Raw genomic sequence first — 17,122 nt, 5'->3', positions numbered from 1 at the left:
CACATACATTGGAGATACAAATAAATATATCACTGTTTGTGGCAGCTGTTTTCTATGATTCCACCATTTCATCATAGATAGAAATTTGGAAAGTGTGAAAAAAAGAAACCCATTTTATGGATTACTCCCTCTAGATATGAAGATCTCTTAATGTCAGTCTGTTCCCATGTAAGCAATTGGCCTCTTCTAAAATACATAAAACAACTGTAACAAAGAAGAATAATGTTGGTTATTGTCTGCTAGAGTCCTCTTGTTCATCTGACATAAATTATTCTAAACATCAAGACACTGGACAAGCCTGCCTTTGACTCATGCCTTTGGTGCCAGTGCAAAAGTGGATAATTATTGAGACACCCTTGTTTTAATAACATTACATTTGTGCCAGTAGTTCAATGTGTGGGAAATCTCTTCAAATCAAATATTGTCAGGACATGCCACAAGACTAGTCCTCGAGCCTCTTTATGCAAAGAATTTTTGGAACTTTACATACAACAATGAGTATAATTAGCTTTCTTGTTCGGTAGAAACAAAATGTAATCTGAAAAATGTTTAACGCCCAAGTAGAAGCACAGTAGTGTAACAAAGTTCCTCTTTATCACTAAAAATCAGATGATGCAGAGATGATTTTTAGATTACGTGTATGAATTATGCTTGAACTATTTTGTTTCTTTATGTAATAATTTTTATGCCAAGCTCTTCTGTAATGTGACATTGCTTCAAATCCATGATAAACTCTCAGCTGTTTGTTCAGAGAGTAAATTCGCTAAGTGGCAGCATGGAGAGTGAACTCCAACTCACTAGTGCTGCAAACATCAGTAACCTCAGCAATGTTACAGATGCAACCACACAAAGTTCCATCCTATAGCTGACAGCTATAAGTAGAATTTCTACATTTTGTACACATTCATTAAAACTAATTATAACATATACATCAAGCATTTTTCTATAAATCCCCTATAATATTTAATTTGAGACACCTACCTGTATTATTTAGTGCTCTATGTCATCGGCAAGAAGATGTAGAGGGACCAACTATAACAAGGATATAGCATCACTTATGTGTATTCTGCAGTATATATCTTATTTTTAAATTAAAGTTTATTTAAAGATGCCATCAGTCAGAGCTGCATTTATTACATTCTACTATCAAAGCCTATAGTAATAGCAGTAACAACCCAAGTGCCTCGGGGATCAGCAGCATATGGATGCAGAACTGTTTGGCCCATAATTTATCCAGGCAGCCATAGCAACTATAGACAATGTTTGGTCTGAACATGCCACTACTGCTAAGGTGTTAGGTATTGCTCTAGAATGTCACTGATGTCAGTAGGGAGATTGCCTTTATCATGGAGATGGGAGAACCAGTAGGCTATATCATTATTTTGCTATGGGATCCTAAATATCAGAAACAAAAATGTCTCCATTGCCTGCAGCATTTGGTTACATAAGCCATCTTTTTTTTATCTAAAAACCAAATGAAAACAAATCTTTGCATATACGTTTGTTTGGTTCTGTAGATATATAATTCTTTCATTAAATTTTCGAAGGGATTCAGGCACACGGTCAGGTTACAAACTTCTGCGGGTTGTAGTAATGACACTTATGAAATAAATTACCTGTATCCAAGCAACTGATCTCATAGCAACTTGAAGCACCTATTTCACAATCAGTTCTGGTCAGAAATGTTTTTTTCCCCATTCTCGGTCCTTGTATTAAAGAGGTAGGGACTTCAGGGGTTCCTCAGAGGATGCAGATGTGCACAGAAGACACAGGTATGAGTTTGATTCTTGCTATTTGTAACTGGAAATGAAAACAAAGGTGTGCACATTATTATTAATGAAATGAATGTGAAATTATGAGATTAGGACATTTAAACCAAGTTATCCAATTTTAGCTAATTAAGACCAGCATTTGCCAAGATATTTGCTTCATGAATTTTGTTTTCAACATGGTTATATTGTATTCTTTAAGTGTTGCTTGAACAATTGTAGAATTACTGGAACAGCTGACATGAAATGCACAAAACTAAGGTTGTAGCTTTTCACAGATATTTAGTTTGTACAGATGCACCAGGGAGATTGGTTTTCATAAGATACTGCCGACACTTCTTCAAGAACAGACAGCAAAGGGCAACTGAGAACTTTATACTGTGCCTAAATGAGAACAAAATACAAATACAAAAATAGTTACACTGTAATGTTGTTAACCATTTCCACATTACAAAAAAAAAAAAAGAATGGGATAGGTAGATGGCTAATGATTCATATTATAATTGCATTATTCCCATAGCTACAGCATGTAATGAAAGTCATTAGATATTATGTGTTATTTTATTATATAACTTTATAAAAAATATCTAGTATTTTAAAGCAAAATAAACCAGGGTGGGATTTATCTTTAATTTCCGGATTGCTATAGTTTTGTCTTCCAGGTTCCTGCTTTTAATAGAGTTAACCAGGCACTAGTCAGCTTATTATTTTATCAATCGGATTATTGGTCATAGTTTCATAGAGTTATTTCCAAGTATTCAACATGAGAAGAATTGCTAAGCTAAAATAATGTTATTAAAATTGCTTTTTATTCAATTTTTTTAAATGTATTTTATTGAACATATTTTCCTTTGCTTTATAGAATATGCTAATTAGAGGGCTTGTGAAAATGTAACAGTGCCACTATGATGGAGGGAGTGACTAGGGAGTGTACCAAAGACTTGCAGCAAACTAGCATTTTTTTTCTATTTTATTCAGTGTTTTGTAAATAGATAGATCCAGGTGCAGGAGTGGCTTTAGGCCCCCAGAATTTCACTGTGGGACACTAACTGAATAAAACCTGTAAAGCAGCCAGTGTGAAAGGCAAACACACTTGGCGTTTATTACTTTTGGCCAGGGGTAATGTTTACAGTCTGGGTATCAATACACTGTAACGTCAGTATTGCAGATGATTTTAAAATCGGTAACCCTCAATTGTAACCCCCTTCCCAAAATGATGCATTTGCATTGGCTGTATTATACCAATCTGTACTGTAGTACTGCCAATATAGAATGACCATGACTTTGCAGCTTCTGACACAATACTGACTTATCTTTCTGTCACTTAGAGCAGGCTTAGGCTTCTTCTCCATGCTAGCTAGAAAAAAAGTAGTTGGAAATGACAGAAGAGTGATCTGAGATACTAATAGAACAAACACGTAATAATGAAAAGTGCAGCTGTACCAGCATTGTTTATTTGTATAGCAATCTACTGGCACTCATTGTTCTCTCAGTAATAACGCTTTGATCTGATTTACCAAAGGCTTCATCCTTAAAGTCATAGTCATGCCAAAACATTTTTGTTACTCTTAAATGGGCAAGGATTAGATACAACCTTTCTCATATTTTCATGGTCATTCCTGTCAGCATCAAGGAGATTTCTCCTAAATTTCTGTCCTGGTGCAAATAAGAACATTTCCTCAACAGAGACACATATCTAGTACATAAATTGGATTTGACTCTATAGAGAATGGGGATATTTATACAGACCACTAGTGTAACAGGGGGATTTAAATTGTATGCTTCAGATTTACTCATGACCTCTCCTCTCTGTGAGTTGTGCTGATTGTTACATACATTTGGACACTGAATTTTATACACAATGCTGAATGTTCCATAGCCTTAAATGCTGCACTTTGTAAACTGTGCAGTATGTTACATACTTTGGACCACTCAACTCTGTAAGATGTGCTGTAGGTTACATAATCCTGAATCCTGTACTCTGTGCTATACCTTGCATACTCTGGGCCACTGCACCCTGTAAAGTATGCTTTACAATACATAGTCCTGACTGCTTCTCTCTGTAAGTTGTGCAGTACATTACATACTCTGGACCAATCCACTTTGTAAACTGTGCTGTCCTGAGCTGTATAAGCTTTGTTGTAATGTATGTTACATACTCCTGACTGCTGCATGTGGAAGCATTGCTTTACATTACTTAGCTGGTTGCTGAACAGTCTCTGGCTATTTAGTAATGTTTTCCTTATTAAAAGATAGGTACAAAGTGTTAATTCTATGTCTATCATCTGTGTGCAAAAAGCACATGTAATAGAAGAGTTTCAGGATTTCAAAATTATGTTTTGTCTTGAGTTTTATGTGTGTCTTTGAGACATTTGCTTGTGGTATAGTAATTAGGGCATATTTTGTGGGTGTAAAGACTGTGGCCTATCTCTGAATTCATGCTGACACTGTCCTTCCTTCTGTAGGGTGGCTACTTTTGTTCCCCATGGTCCCTGTGTATGTTCTAAAGTAGTGACCGCTCCAATCTCACTCCAGTGATGGACTACAATCTCATGTTTAATTTACTAATTTGTATTGAGATTGTAGTCCATCACCGGAGTGAGCTTGGAGCAGTGACTACTTTACAACACATACATGGACCATGGGGAACAATAGTAGCCACCCTCCAGAAGGAAGGACAGTGTCAGCACCAATTCAGAGAGGATTTGAGTATCTATCGCCGAGTGATACGCAAATAAGATACATCTGTATTAATAGGGTACTTGAATGCATTTTTTATATTTAACCCCTGAGCTTAGTGTCACTTTAATAGCACTATATGCATAAACACTCTTTTGATATATATTCCTTTTCTTTAGAAATGAAGTATCCACTTGATTAGGTTAATTCTGTTAGCTACCCCGCATGGTTTAGAGCCAAAACTGCCGGTCTTTGACCCAACAATCTTTCCAAAATTAAATATAAAGTGACCACAATGATGATGTTACACTCAATTACACTCAATATTGTATTATATCTCTGCTTTCTGCAGCTACACTTAATGAGTTTCTGGGTATAAAAAATATATATTGCTTTAGCTAAAGAATGGGATCTGTGCATGTTAGAATTAATATAGGGTACTGTCGTGCACAATTCTTCATAGTTGGTAAAATTCACATGTATTGTTATAACTTATAATCAAGTATGCATTTGTACACAGCTCTGAGTAAAGGCAGATAAAAACATGATTTAAAATAAATGTACCAGTCAATAAATGTATTTGGTCAAAAAACGTTTGCATGAATCATCAATCACTTTCTGCCCACATCAAGTATTACATAAAAATATAGCGATATATCTAATGCAGTATATCCTAAAAGTAAATGTCAAGCTACTACAGCTGCTTTGTCAAGGGCATTCCCTCTGAACAGCATCCACTTGCTCTATCAAAGTGAAATGAGCAGCACAAAGTTGATGAATTACTGTTATCTTTCTGTTTTGACTAATTGTGCATTCTATCTAACTGATTCCCAAAACATGAAAAAGGGTAAATGCCAACAAAGTGGCCCTTGATGTCGCGTTTTCATGTCTAATGTCACCTGCAGTTTTTAAAGGTCCGGGCAAAAAGAATACATTCTTCTCTGCACTCACACCTAGAAGAGGAGACAGCTCAGGAGAGACTTGATTCTAGAAGCTTTGAACACTATGCAGTACAACATCACAGAAGTTATGCCCAGCCTGGCTCCAGCTACAGCTGCTTCTGTGGTGGCCTTCATATTTCTGCTCATTGTCATCTGGAGTTATGAAGAGACATCTTCAATACCAGGTAAATTAATAATACATCTATATATATATTATTACAGATTTTTATTTTGGCATTTAAAGTGACATTAAACTCAGGAGTGAAATCTTAAAAATGTATTCAAGTTCCTTAACTATTACCAAAAATGTATTTTATTTGTGTATCACTCGGCTGTAGATCCATAGATCATCTCTGAATTGGTGCTGACACTGTCCTTCCTTCTGGAGGGTGACTACTTTTGTTCCCCATGGTCCCTGTGTGTGTTGTAAAGTAATCACCACTCCAAGCTCACTCCCGTGATGGACTACAATCTCATGTTTAGTTTACTAATTTGTATTGAGATTGTAGTCCATCACAGGAGTCCTCTTAGAGTGGTGACTACTTTATAACACACACAGAGACCATGGGGAACAAAATAGCCACCCTCCAGAAGGAAGGACAGTGTCAGCACCAATTCAGAGATGATCTATGGATCTACAGCCGAGTGATACACAAATAAGCTGCATTTCTGTTCATAGTTGAGGTACTTGAATGCATTTTTAAGGCATAACTCCTGAGGTTAGTGTCACTTTAAATGCATATTCTTATTTATATTTAGTAATTTGAAATACATTCAATAGCTCATTTAAAAAAAAGCTATTTTAACAGTTAAGAACGTGTTATGTAAAACTGTTGAAATATAAATAATACTCTTTATTATCTAACCAAATACATTTTGTTGCCAATTCTTTCTCCTGACAAGCCAACTATATAGCACTGAGGTTGTGCTAGTGACATGCGATGAGACAATGAATAAAAAAGCACTGTATTAACCCAAAATTAGGTCAACTTTCAAAGTGATATTTATTTATTGGTGAAGTATGATTGGATGATTTAGCCCCTGGATTTTTCTGTCTTGGATACTCCACAGGGAAGAGCTCCTGCTATAATTCACACCTCTATCACTGGCCATCTTGGCGTTTTGGGACTGACTGTTTCACCTTGACGAGTTAACAATACTTAGAATGTATCTAAAATCCAAAAGCAAAAAATATATATATTGCAGATTACCAATCAGAGTTTCAATGGGGTGGCTGTATTAGTTTTCTTTTGTAGGCTTTTTCCCCTTTATTTTGACCTGGTGATCCGGTCACTAACTCTGCAAAGGTGGCAGAAGGAGGTTGAGACAAACCATTTAACAAAGACAGGGGTGCAGGCAATTGTCGGCTTTTATTCATGTATTTAAAACCTCTATCTCAAGAGGGAAAAAAAATATGTTACCGTAACAGCTTAATCCTCACCACACACATATTACAATCTGATTGTACAATTTTCTGTAGATCTACCAAAAACTATGTAGTGCAAGGGCAGATTGGATACAAATTGGTTAGACTAGGCAGATCCTCATATTACATAGTTTTTGCAAATCTAAAGCTGATTGTACAAAGATTGTATGGACAGATTGTGATGTGTGTGGTGACCCTTAAAAAGGGTTAATCTGGAGCTCAGCTTTAATTTGTTATTTAATTCCATCTATATATGCTAGTGCATCTACCACGATGCCCTCTCCACAGGTTGACAATGCTGCTGTGCGATGGTCGCTCTGTAACTCCTCCATAGAGTGGAGGCACCCTAAGACAGGAAGTGTGTGACTGACTGGATCATCAGGTGAAAATAAAGGAAAAAATGTCCCCAAATAGAAACCGAATGCAGCCACTACACTGAAGGATTTGTAAACTGCAATGTAATAATAATAATGTTTTTCAGGTTTAGATACACTTTAACACAGTACACTATTACTTCACACAGTCCATCCATACCTAATGCAGTACACTATTACTTCACACAGTCCATTCTTACCTAACACAGTACACTATTACTTCACACAGTCCATTCTTACCTAACACAGTACACTATTACTTCACACAGTCCATTCTTACCTAACACAGTACACTATTACTTCACACAGTCCATTCTTACCTAACACAGTACACTATTACTTCACACAGTCCATTCTTACCTAACACAGTACACTATTACTTCACACAGTCCATTCTTACCTAACACAGTACACTATTACTTCACACAGTCCATTCTTACCTAACACAGTACATTATTGTGGACTTGTGATAAAGGTGGCCATACACTATAGAATAAAGCTGATTTACTAAAGGAGCTGACAATCTTTACTTAATATATGATCAAATTATGTGACAGCCAGCCATATGCCCAGCAAAGGTTCCCGTTTCTCCTCAGTCATTGGCTGCTAAGACCGCAGCATTCCTAGCAACCAATGATGCCTCCTTTATACCCCCCTTTATACTCTTTCTATCTCTTACTTTACCCTCCCTGTTTCTCTTTCTCTCTTTCCGACACCCTCTCTCTCTCTCTTTCTCTCTCTTGCCGCCTCTCTCTCTCTCTTTCCCTTCTCTCTTTTTCTCTGTCTCCCTCTCTATCTTCCCCCCTCTTTTCTTCTCTGTCTCTCTCTTTCTTCACCCCCATCCCTCTCTGTCGTCTGTCTCTTCCCCCTGTCTTTCCTCTCTCTCTTCCTCCCTATCTATCTCTCTCCCTCTCTTTCTATCCCCCTCTCTTTCCCTTTCACCCCCCTCTCTCTCTGAAGGCAGCTAGCATTACTAGACTGAACTCAGCAAAGGCCGCACTCATATTTATCTGCATTTCTTGCAGTTTTTAGAACTGTTTAACTAAGAAACTCAAAAACAAAAATGGAATATGCTGCAGCTTGTAAAGTGAGGGCCTACCTAAACCATACATTCAGTTTATATCTGATCAGGCAAGCCCTTAGCTGTCTGTAAATCTAAAGTAGATGGTAGAGTCAGACTGTATTGTGCGTGGACAGATTATATGTAGCAAAACAACAACAATGGATACAATTAAAGAAAACACTTCCAAATGGAAGATAGCAATCTTTCAATTGCTTAAAAAATTCCCACAACTTTTTTGTTAAAAAAAAATCCAAATTATTATGATCCATACAATGATAATACAACAATGCAATGACTAGATTAAAAATGCAGTAAGCCAAAACAACCAATCAGCATACATTTTAAATGACATATGAATACATTAAGCTGAATTCTAATTTGTGTGGGTTACATCATCTTATTAAACCTAATGTTTTCAACACAGACCTTTGTTTGTAGTAATAGGACTAGGGCCTAAACCCCAGCTCCATTTCTTACATAATACTGAATAGATTACTTAATAAGAAAGCCACAGAAAAATACAGTTTCTGAGCTGGATCATGTCCAACCTTTGCTTGTGCTCTGAGTAACCACAAAATCGCTGTGGTTTGAAAATGTTTTCAATCTAAATTTCATGGTTAAAGCTAAACTCTGGTCACAAAAATGTTCATTTCCATATTTTCCTCAATAGCCACAGACAATATCAATCCATTTTGTGTGCACCAAATGCCTTTGCAAACCCGGTTATTGTCTTGGAAAAGTAGCAGTGACATCATCACTGTGGTGTACATAGAGCAGAGCTGTGGGAGGGGCCCTAGCAGACCACACTCACTACATGTTGCTTGCAGGAAACTACAGGAGGGGGTGGATACAAAGCCAGTCACTCTGCACCAGGAGAGACAGCAGCACTGACTGGTCTGTAGTACAGGAAGTTTCACATTGGATTATTACACAGATCTGGAAGAACTACACAAAGCACACAAAAATTATAATAATAATAATAATAATAATAATAATACATATGCTTCTCATATTTAGATAATATTTGCTTATTCCAGAGTTCAGCTGTAAAGATGAATTCCAGCCCAATATACAGGTGAAACTCGAATAATTAGAATATCGTGCAAAAGTAATTGCAGTAAGTGCTGCAAAAGGGGCCCAAACCAAGTACTGAGTACATATGCATGCTTGTACTTTTCAGAGGTCCGATATTGTTCTATGTACAATCCTTGTTTTATTGATTGCATGTAATAATCTACTTTTTTGAGGTTTTGGATTTGGGGTTCTTGGGGTTTTCATGAGCTGTAAGCCATAATCATCACAATTATGACAAATCACGGCTTGAATTATCTTGCTTTGCATGTAATGAGTCTATCTCATATATTAGTTTCACCTTTTAAGTTGCATTAGTGAAATAAATGAACTTTGCACGATATTCTAATTATTCGAGTTTCACCTGTATGTTTCTTTACTCTTGGGGTAGATTGGGGAGGGGTAGGAACCTCCTTCAGGTTTTTATTGCTGTCTGTGTTCTCTTTGAGAATAAGAGCAGACAACATTAAAACTTTTTTGATGAAATAAGGAAGAGTTAGGACCTTCCCAGTCCTTGAAACCTTGAACCTTCCTTGACAAACTTTATTGTCTTCTGTGACATCATCAAATACATTACCCCGATTAATTCATTGGATATTTTAGCACTGGAGGACCTAATCCTTCCCCACTGGTATGCGAACGAAGAAAGGTTTTGGCCTGGAGTTAGACTTTAAGCCCTTCCCAATCCTCTACTGTAAATTAAGGTCCACCCAGCAAGTTCTCAGTGACCGAAGTCTTGCACTTGTAGCTGCAGCAACCTCTGGAAATCACTCTAATCCCCATGCTGCAGACTGAATGGGGTGCTAGAAGATCTGATCAGAAACGGTTAACAATTAAATGAAGCGCATGATTAACTATTTCTCTGCCACCACAGTGGGGCAGTAAAAAGATGAAAACAAACCTCGCTATTGTTCTTGAGTGGATGCCACAATTACATGTGTAAACATTGCCTATATATTTCCAGGTCCTCCCTACTGTCTGGGCTTGGGACCTCTAATTTCCTATGGAAGATTCCTATGGAAAGGAATTGGAAGTGCATCAAATTATTACAATAGCATGTATGGGGACTTTGTAAGAGTCTGGATTAATGGCGAGGAAACACTAATAATCAGCAGGTAAGGGAATTATTTCCATTGTTTTACAAGAGTTCAGGTAAACTGTAGCCAAAAATTAAAATGAAGCCTTGAAAAAGATATGCAGGTAACGGCCATCCTATTCAGTGCTTTCAGTTTTTATTATAGGCGTTGTTGTAGTGCACCAATCCACCACTTTCTCTCCTGTCCATTATCTGGTGATATGAGAACCCTGCTTGTGATGAAAGAGATCGATTCCAAAACACATCCACAACAGACTCCTTGCTGTCTCACATACAGAAAGCCTGATATAAAAAGTGTCTGCATGCAGAAGTTGCTCTTAATCAATAATCAGATTAAAACCTGTCATTGGTGAATGGTAATATGGTGTCCTGGCCTGAGCGTGCTCCTGCTGCATTTAACTACACGGCAGAGGCTTTAGCAAGTACACTTCCAGTGACCCAATGAAGTGACCTCTCCATTCTGGCTACACTGGATTCTTGATGCTCAAAGTGGTTTCACTTCCTGTCATGGAGACAGAATAGGAATTGAGTGGAAACCATGCAATGGGGACACTAGTTCTGGTGACCCTGCTGACCGCTAGGGATTTCCCTCTCTTTGGAGGGATTTCCTCTCACTTCCTGTTGTGGATTTCAGCTGTGATGTGAAGGGAAATCTCCTCAATGGGCCAAAAAAACTTCAGTTATACTGTAATAAGATATACTGTATGTCAACATTATCAAATGACAATATATTATGTACAGTTTATATACAAGGAGGACCTTAGACAGGCTAACAATGGGCTCCTTTACTCCAAAACATGATATCACACACATATTTGCCAGTGAGGCTATTCATGATATCATCCAACCGATTATTAGCTCCAGATTAGTTGATAGAAATTAACTAGTAACACGGTCCTTTTTGCGAGCCCACTTTCATTTCCCATTCTCCAATGCCTGCTTCTAGTCTCTTCTGATTATTGTGTGACAGAGTGTTGTCACCGCATAACAGGTAGCGCCTGAACAATGACCATTATGGCAGGATTACCAGATATTTTTTGAATAAAAAGCCAGAGTTTTAAAAAGCTTGGAAAAGACTTTTGAAATTATATTACTATGTTAAAGATTAAATGGGAGTTCTACTTAAGGTGACTCTAAACTCAGCAGTTAAATCTTTAAAAAACATTCAGATACCTAGAAAGTACCCAGTATTAATAAAAATGTATATTATTTGAACCTCACTCGGCTGGAGATCCTCAAATCATCTCTGAATCTGTGTTGTCACTGTCCTTCCTTCTGGAGGGTGGCTACTTTTCTTCCTCATGGTCCCTGTGTGTGTTGTAAAGTAGTCACCACTCCAAGCTCACTCCTGCGATGGACTACAATCTCAATACTAATTAGTAAACTAAATATGAGATTGTAGTCCATCACGGGAGTGAGCTTGGATAGGTGGCTACTTTACAAGACACAAGGACCATGGGGAACAAAAGTAGCCACCCCACAGAAGGGAGGACAGTGTCAGCACCAATTCAGAGATGATTTGAGGATCTACAGCCCAGTGATACACAAATAAGATACATTTTTGTTAATAGTTAAGGTTCTTGAATGCATTTACAAGATTTAACTCCTGAGTTTAGTGTCATTTTAAGCTAAGCCTGCAAATGTGTTTGTTAAAAAATGTCACTCATCGCAACAGTGTAAGTTTCAAAAACAAAAATGCCAACCACAAACACAAGAGCAACTGAATAGACCTGACGGTTCAATAAATACAATGCCATAGCGCCCCCTGCAGACACATGAATACCTACTGTTGCATTTGACTATGTTTGCAAGTAGCCCATTTTATCTAATCATTGCCTATATTGATTGGTTGGCATTTGGACAGTGCCCCCCCCCCTTTATCTTTAAAGTCAGCTAAACAATTCCTTTGGAACTTTTCACATAGAATTGCAAAAAAGCAGATGGGAGGATCAAACGAGGGCAGCCCTGCGGTCTTCCCTATCTGGCATAAATTATGTTATTCTGGTCTACCAGCAGGTACATTTATAATACAGGCACACTATCTATTATCCAAAATGCCTGGGTCCTCTGTTCATAATAAGAAGCTCTTCCTTCTTATGGAGCATGACCAGGATATTTTAAATCTGTGACCCTGTCAGCATAGGATCACATTTACAAAAATGCCCACCTGCAAAAGAAACAATTTTTTTTACCTCCGGCGGACCGTGTAAAGAAAAACTGCTGCTTCTTTGAAGCCCGGCATCAGATGAGTCAAATCCTTGCTTCCAACACTGTTTGCTGTTCTTTCTGCAGGCCGTACATCTTGTAGTGAATAGTAAGTAAATAAATACTATGAACACCATTAAGTTAACACTACAACTATGCTAAAATCAGAAACCTCACTTGGTTTACCAAAGTCTGAGCTACTGCACACACTGCTCCATTACCATCAGTATAAAAGCAGCGGAAATGTACTTCTTGTGTCACAGCTTAAATATAATCTGACTGGTGGCTGAGAAAAATCTTAGTACTGACACTTTTTTACATCAGAGAAAGTGGATGTTCCAGCATTACAAGTAGGCATGCTCCAGGATCACCACATTACTGACAAACGTGACTGGGGAGGACTGGTATACTATACCACTGATGTATTTAGTAGGTAACTGTGCTCCCTTTATGAATCATGGTACTTCATTTTTGAATGGAACAGTAGCTGAATAACAAATAGAATTTGTATGTTCAGGATGCAGGATATTAACGATTTGTGTATGGCCATTAGGAATCATGGGGCCCCGTACAGCCTACCTGGCAGGGATCCACCCAGATTATTTGTAGGTGACAGGCTGTGCAGCCATTGCAGTGAGTTCTTGTTGGGGAAGGCTGTGTGGGCAGCCCCTGCTGTCCTTACATGGGCCCAGGATGGCTGGCTGTACCCCCTTATAGCCAGCACTATGAGGGGGGTATGACCATCCTTAGATTTACAGTAAACATCAACTTACCTGCTATAAATGTACATACTGTACAGCATGCCAGTCACAGAAAATAGATATAAAATATTATTAGCACTATCCATGATCTTAAAATGTATGTTCCCATGGAAGATCAGGTGCCCTACTGCAGGTTGATACATGGACAGTATTAAATCACTATAATGCCACCAATAACCATATTCATCTTACATTGTTGTCCATAGCTCTTCAGCAACATGTCATGTGATGAAGCACACTCATTATGTTTCAAGGTTTGGCAGTAAACTAGGATTGCAGTGTATCGGGATGAATGAAAATGGGATTATATTTAACAGCAATCCATCACTGTGGAAGGTGATCCGGCCCTTCTTCACCCGGGGTATGTTTCTGTCCTGTTTTTTTTACTTGATTGTATTTCTCTTTCTATTAAATGTATGTATACCAAAACTTGTTTGGGTATTTTGATTTCACTTCCTGTAGTGGAGACAGAACAGGAAGTGAGAGGAAATCTCTGCAAAGGAGACTGTTGTTCTTGTTGGAAGTCACCATTGGAAGTTTCCTCCCCTACTCTTGTTCTGGGGACAACTGTAACATTTTGGCTTTGCCGTGTTTTTTATGTTTATATGACAATTGCCAGCAGGACAAATAGAAAGGTAAACCTCCCCAGTGGGACAAAAAAAACTTGACAGGGGTTCTGGAGGATCAAAGCTATGAGACAAGGTTGCTACATTTAAACTTGTTCACGCTGGAAGTGAGAGGACATGATTTTGATGTACAAAATATTTAATGGAGCTGGCAACATCAGCATTAAACTTTTTACTGTATACTCCATAACAAGGACTAGAGGCCACCACCTAAAATTGGTGGAGAAAAGATTTAACCACAAAGGGCGAAGAGGATTCTTTTCAGTTAGAGCGGTTACATTTTGGAACTCTCTGCCACAAGCAGTGGTATCAGCAGAGAATATTGATTCATTCAAAAATCAATTAGATACCTTCCTGAGAGACCATAAAATACAGGGGTACATGTACTCTTAAATACTAGACCACACAGTGACTCCTATACAGACATGCACGCACAACTCAGACACAGACACACAAAGGTTGAGCTTGATGGACCTGAAGAATGGAACCCTTCCCTGCTACACAAAACTATACAAACACTCTGAATATTGTATATGGGGAGCCAGATTTTTCTCTTTTGGCTCATAGTTCACTTTGACATGGCTCTCTGTAGAAGAAGAATGTATAAATGAGTACATACTAAAGGTACCCATAAAAATTAGAAGATGTCTTTATTTTCCTGCTGTGTTCCTGCTATGGCTGTGATTACCCTTTGAAAAACTAAACACCTTCTAACTATCAGATCTCAGAAAAAGTTACAGAGGTTTGTGTAAAAAGTTAAAAATGTCAGTCAGGTTGTTTAACCACTTGAGGTCCAGGGTGTTACCCCCTTCCTGTCCAGGCCATTTTTCAGTATTCAGCGCCGAGCTACTTTGAATGACAATTATTCAGCCGTACCAAAATGAATTTTATATCATTTTTTTGGACACACAGAGCTTTCCCTATGTTAAGCTATGAAACATTGCACATAAATAATCTTTCTTCATAAATTTAGGCCAAAATTTATTCTGCTACATTTCTTTGGTAAAAAAAACAAGGCTGGCACTAATGGCAAACAGGACTCTGACAAACTGACAGGCTGGCACTAATGGTAATCAGAACTTTGGCAGGCTGGCACTGATGGCAATCAGGACTCTGACAGGCTGGCACCGATAGCAACCAGGACTCAGACAGACTGACAGGCTGGCACTAATGGCAAACAGGACTCTGACAAACTGACAGGCTGGCATTTAATGGAAATCAGGCTCTGACAGGCTGGCACTGATGGCTGGCACTGATGGCAATCAGGACTCTGACAGGCTGGCACCGATAGCAATCAGGACTCAGACAGACTGACAGGCTGGCACTGATGGCAATCAGGACTCTGACGGACTGACAGGACTCTGATGGACTGACAGGCTGGCACTAATGGCAATCAAGACTCAGATGGACTGACAGGTTGGCACTAATGGCAATCCGGACTCTGACGGACTGATAGTCTAGCGCTGCTGGCAATCAGGACTCTGACGGACTGATTGTCTGGCACTAATGGCAATCAGGGCTCTGACGGACTGATAGTCTGTCGCTGCTGGCAATCAGGACTCTAATGGACTGATAGTCTTACACTAATGGCAATAAGGGCTCTGACGGACTGATAGTCTGGCACTAATGGCAATCAGGACACTGACAGGCTGGCATTAATGGCAATCTGGACCCTGATATTACTAGCAGGCTGGCACTGTGGCCAAATTTGTGCTGGAACACATGCTAATTAACACAGTATTCTTTCAAATAGTTGTCACTGTCAAGAAAGTCTCCTCTCCTCTAAGAACCAAACAGTGTGTGAGAGGGGAGGAGAGGAAGCTGAAAACTGCAGGATATGTTTCCATTTGGTTGGTGACAGTGATCACACAGAACAGAGCTGATTTCACTGGCTCTGGAACAGGTTGTTTAAACTACACTGTCCAATGGACAATGTGTGTATAGTTGTGCTTGTGCTCCCTAGGGGGGGAGGGGGGGGGGCGCGCAAGCAAGAAGAACAGCGTGTTCAGGTAAATATACGTCTTTTTTTCTTCTTGCTTGCGCGCTGTCAGCCGTCCGTCCGTTCCATTACAACGGGTGGACTGCAACAAGTTAGTAAAGTAGCATTAAACTCTCAATCTTTTTTTCAATAATAAATCCAGATGAAACATATATACATTGCCCAACAAAGTATTTCTTTACATTTTTGCCCAAGCACTCACAGTCATCATGTTTTCAAACAGCTCCAACTCTCTCAGCTCAACTTCCCTGAAATTTCTTTCCAATATAAGATCACAAGGGAGAGTGGAGTCTCCAACAGCTGTCCATCCACTAGCTTGGAACAAGGAGGAGAGGGGAGCAGGGGAGAGGGAAGTGATTAGCCTTGCTGTGTCTGTGTGTTTGTGGAGACACACACAGCTTACTAGCAAACACAAGGGTGGCTCCATAGGACCCTGCAAGGGAAAGGAGACACCCTAAAACAGGATATCAGGGCCAGTGCTCAGGAGACCAACTGATTCTGCAGGAAACTAAAACGTTTAAACATCAAGAAGTAGCATTCATTGTAAGTGATTTCATCAGCATTTAAAAAAATCTTAAAAACCTTTTGCATTCATTGTCACTATAAGCACACGATCTCTACCACACAATAAAAGCATGCATGTCCATGTGTATTTAGAAGATATAAAAGATTGACAACTGGAGCATGGAGGCATGGTGGAGTATCATCTAAATTATGGAAAGCTTAAAGTATAATTAAAGTCTTACGTTTTATGGCATATATATACTCCTAGCAAGCAGAAGATATATGCCCCATGATTGAAAAAAAATAAAATTGAGGCAAATACCTAATTACTTACCTGTTCCAGCGCCGCTTGCTCCCGGCTAAAGCATTCCCGGCTCACGAATGGCTGTGAAGGACGAAGTGTGCGGGCGCATGCGCAGTAGACCGGAGGGGGAGAAAACACAAATGCAGTGAATGGACGCAGCCATGCAACCAGGAGCACTCACACCGGGCAGACACCGTGGGACACAATGAGTCTGTGGTGGATCAGAGACCGACACTAGCGCTGGAGGGACTGTCGGAAACAAGTGGAAGGAAGAAGATGATTGCAGCAAGAGGCATCAAATAAG

The 17,122-nt window shown here is 39.0% G+C and overlaps 1 protein-coding gene across 1 annotated transcript in view; it reads left to right on the top strand.

Moving 5' to 3' along the window:
• The first annotated feature begins 1,704 nt into the window (after nt 1-1,704).
• LOC108799589 (aromatase) overlaps nt 1,705-17,122 on the top strand; it is a 45,855-nt gene continuing 30,437 nt past the window's right edge. The window contains exons 1-4 of the mRNA XM_018571470.1: nt 1,705-1,772; nt 5,354-5,574; nt 10,288-10,438; nt 13,592-13,746. Coding sequence (XP_018426972.1) covers nt 5,454-5,574; nt 10,288-10,438; nt 13,592-13,746 — 427 coding nt within the window. The 5' untranslated portion in view covers nt 1,705-1,772; nt 5,354-5,453. The remainder of the gene's footprint in view (nt 1,773-5,353; nt 5,575-10,287; nt 10,439-13,591; nt 13,747-17,122) is intronic.

Source organism: Nanorana parkeri, unplaced genomic scaffold (assembly GCF_000935625.1).
Source record: "Nanorana parkeri isolate BGI_ZX_2015 unplaced genomic scaffold, ASM93562v1 scaffold1764, whole genome shotgun sequence".
NCBI lineage: Eukaryota > Metazoa > Chordata > Amphibia > Anura > Dicroglossidae > Nanorana > Nanorana parkeri.
Note: the sequence above shows the minus strand (reverse complement) of the source record. Positions and strands in the feature narration are given on the sequence as shown.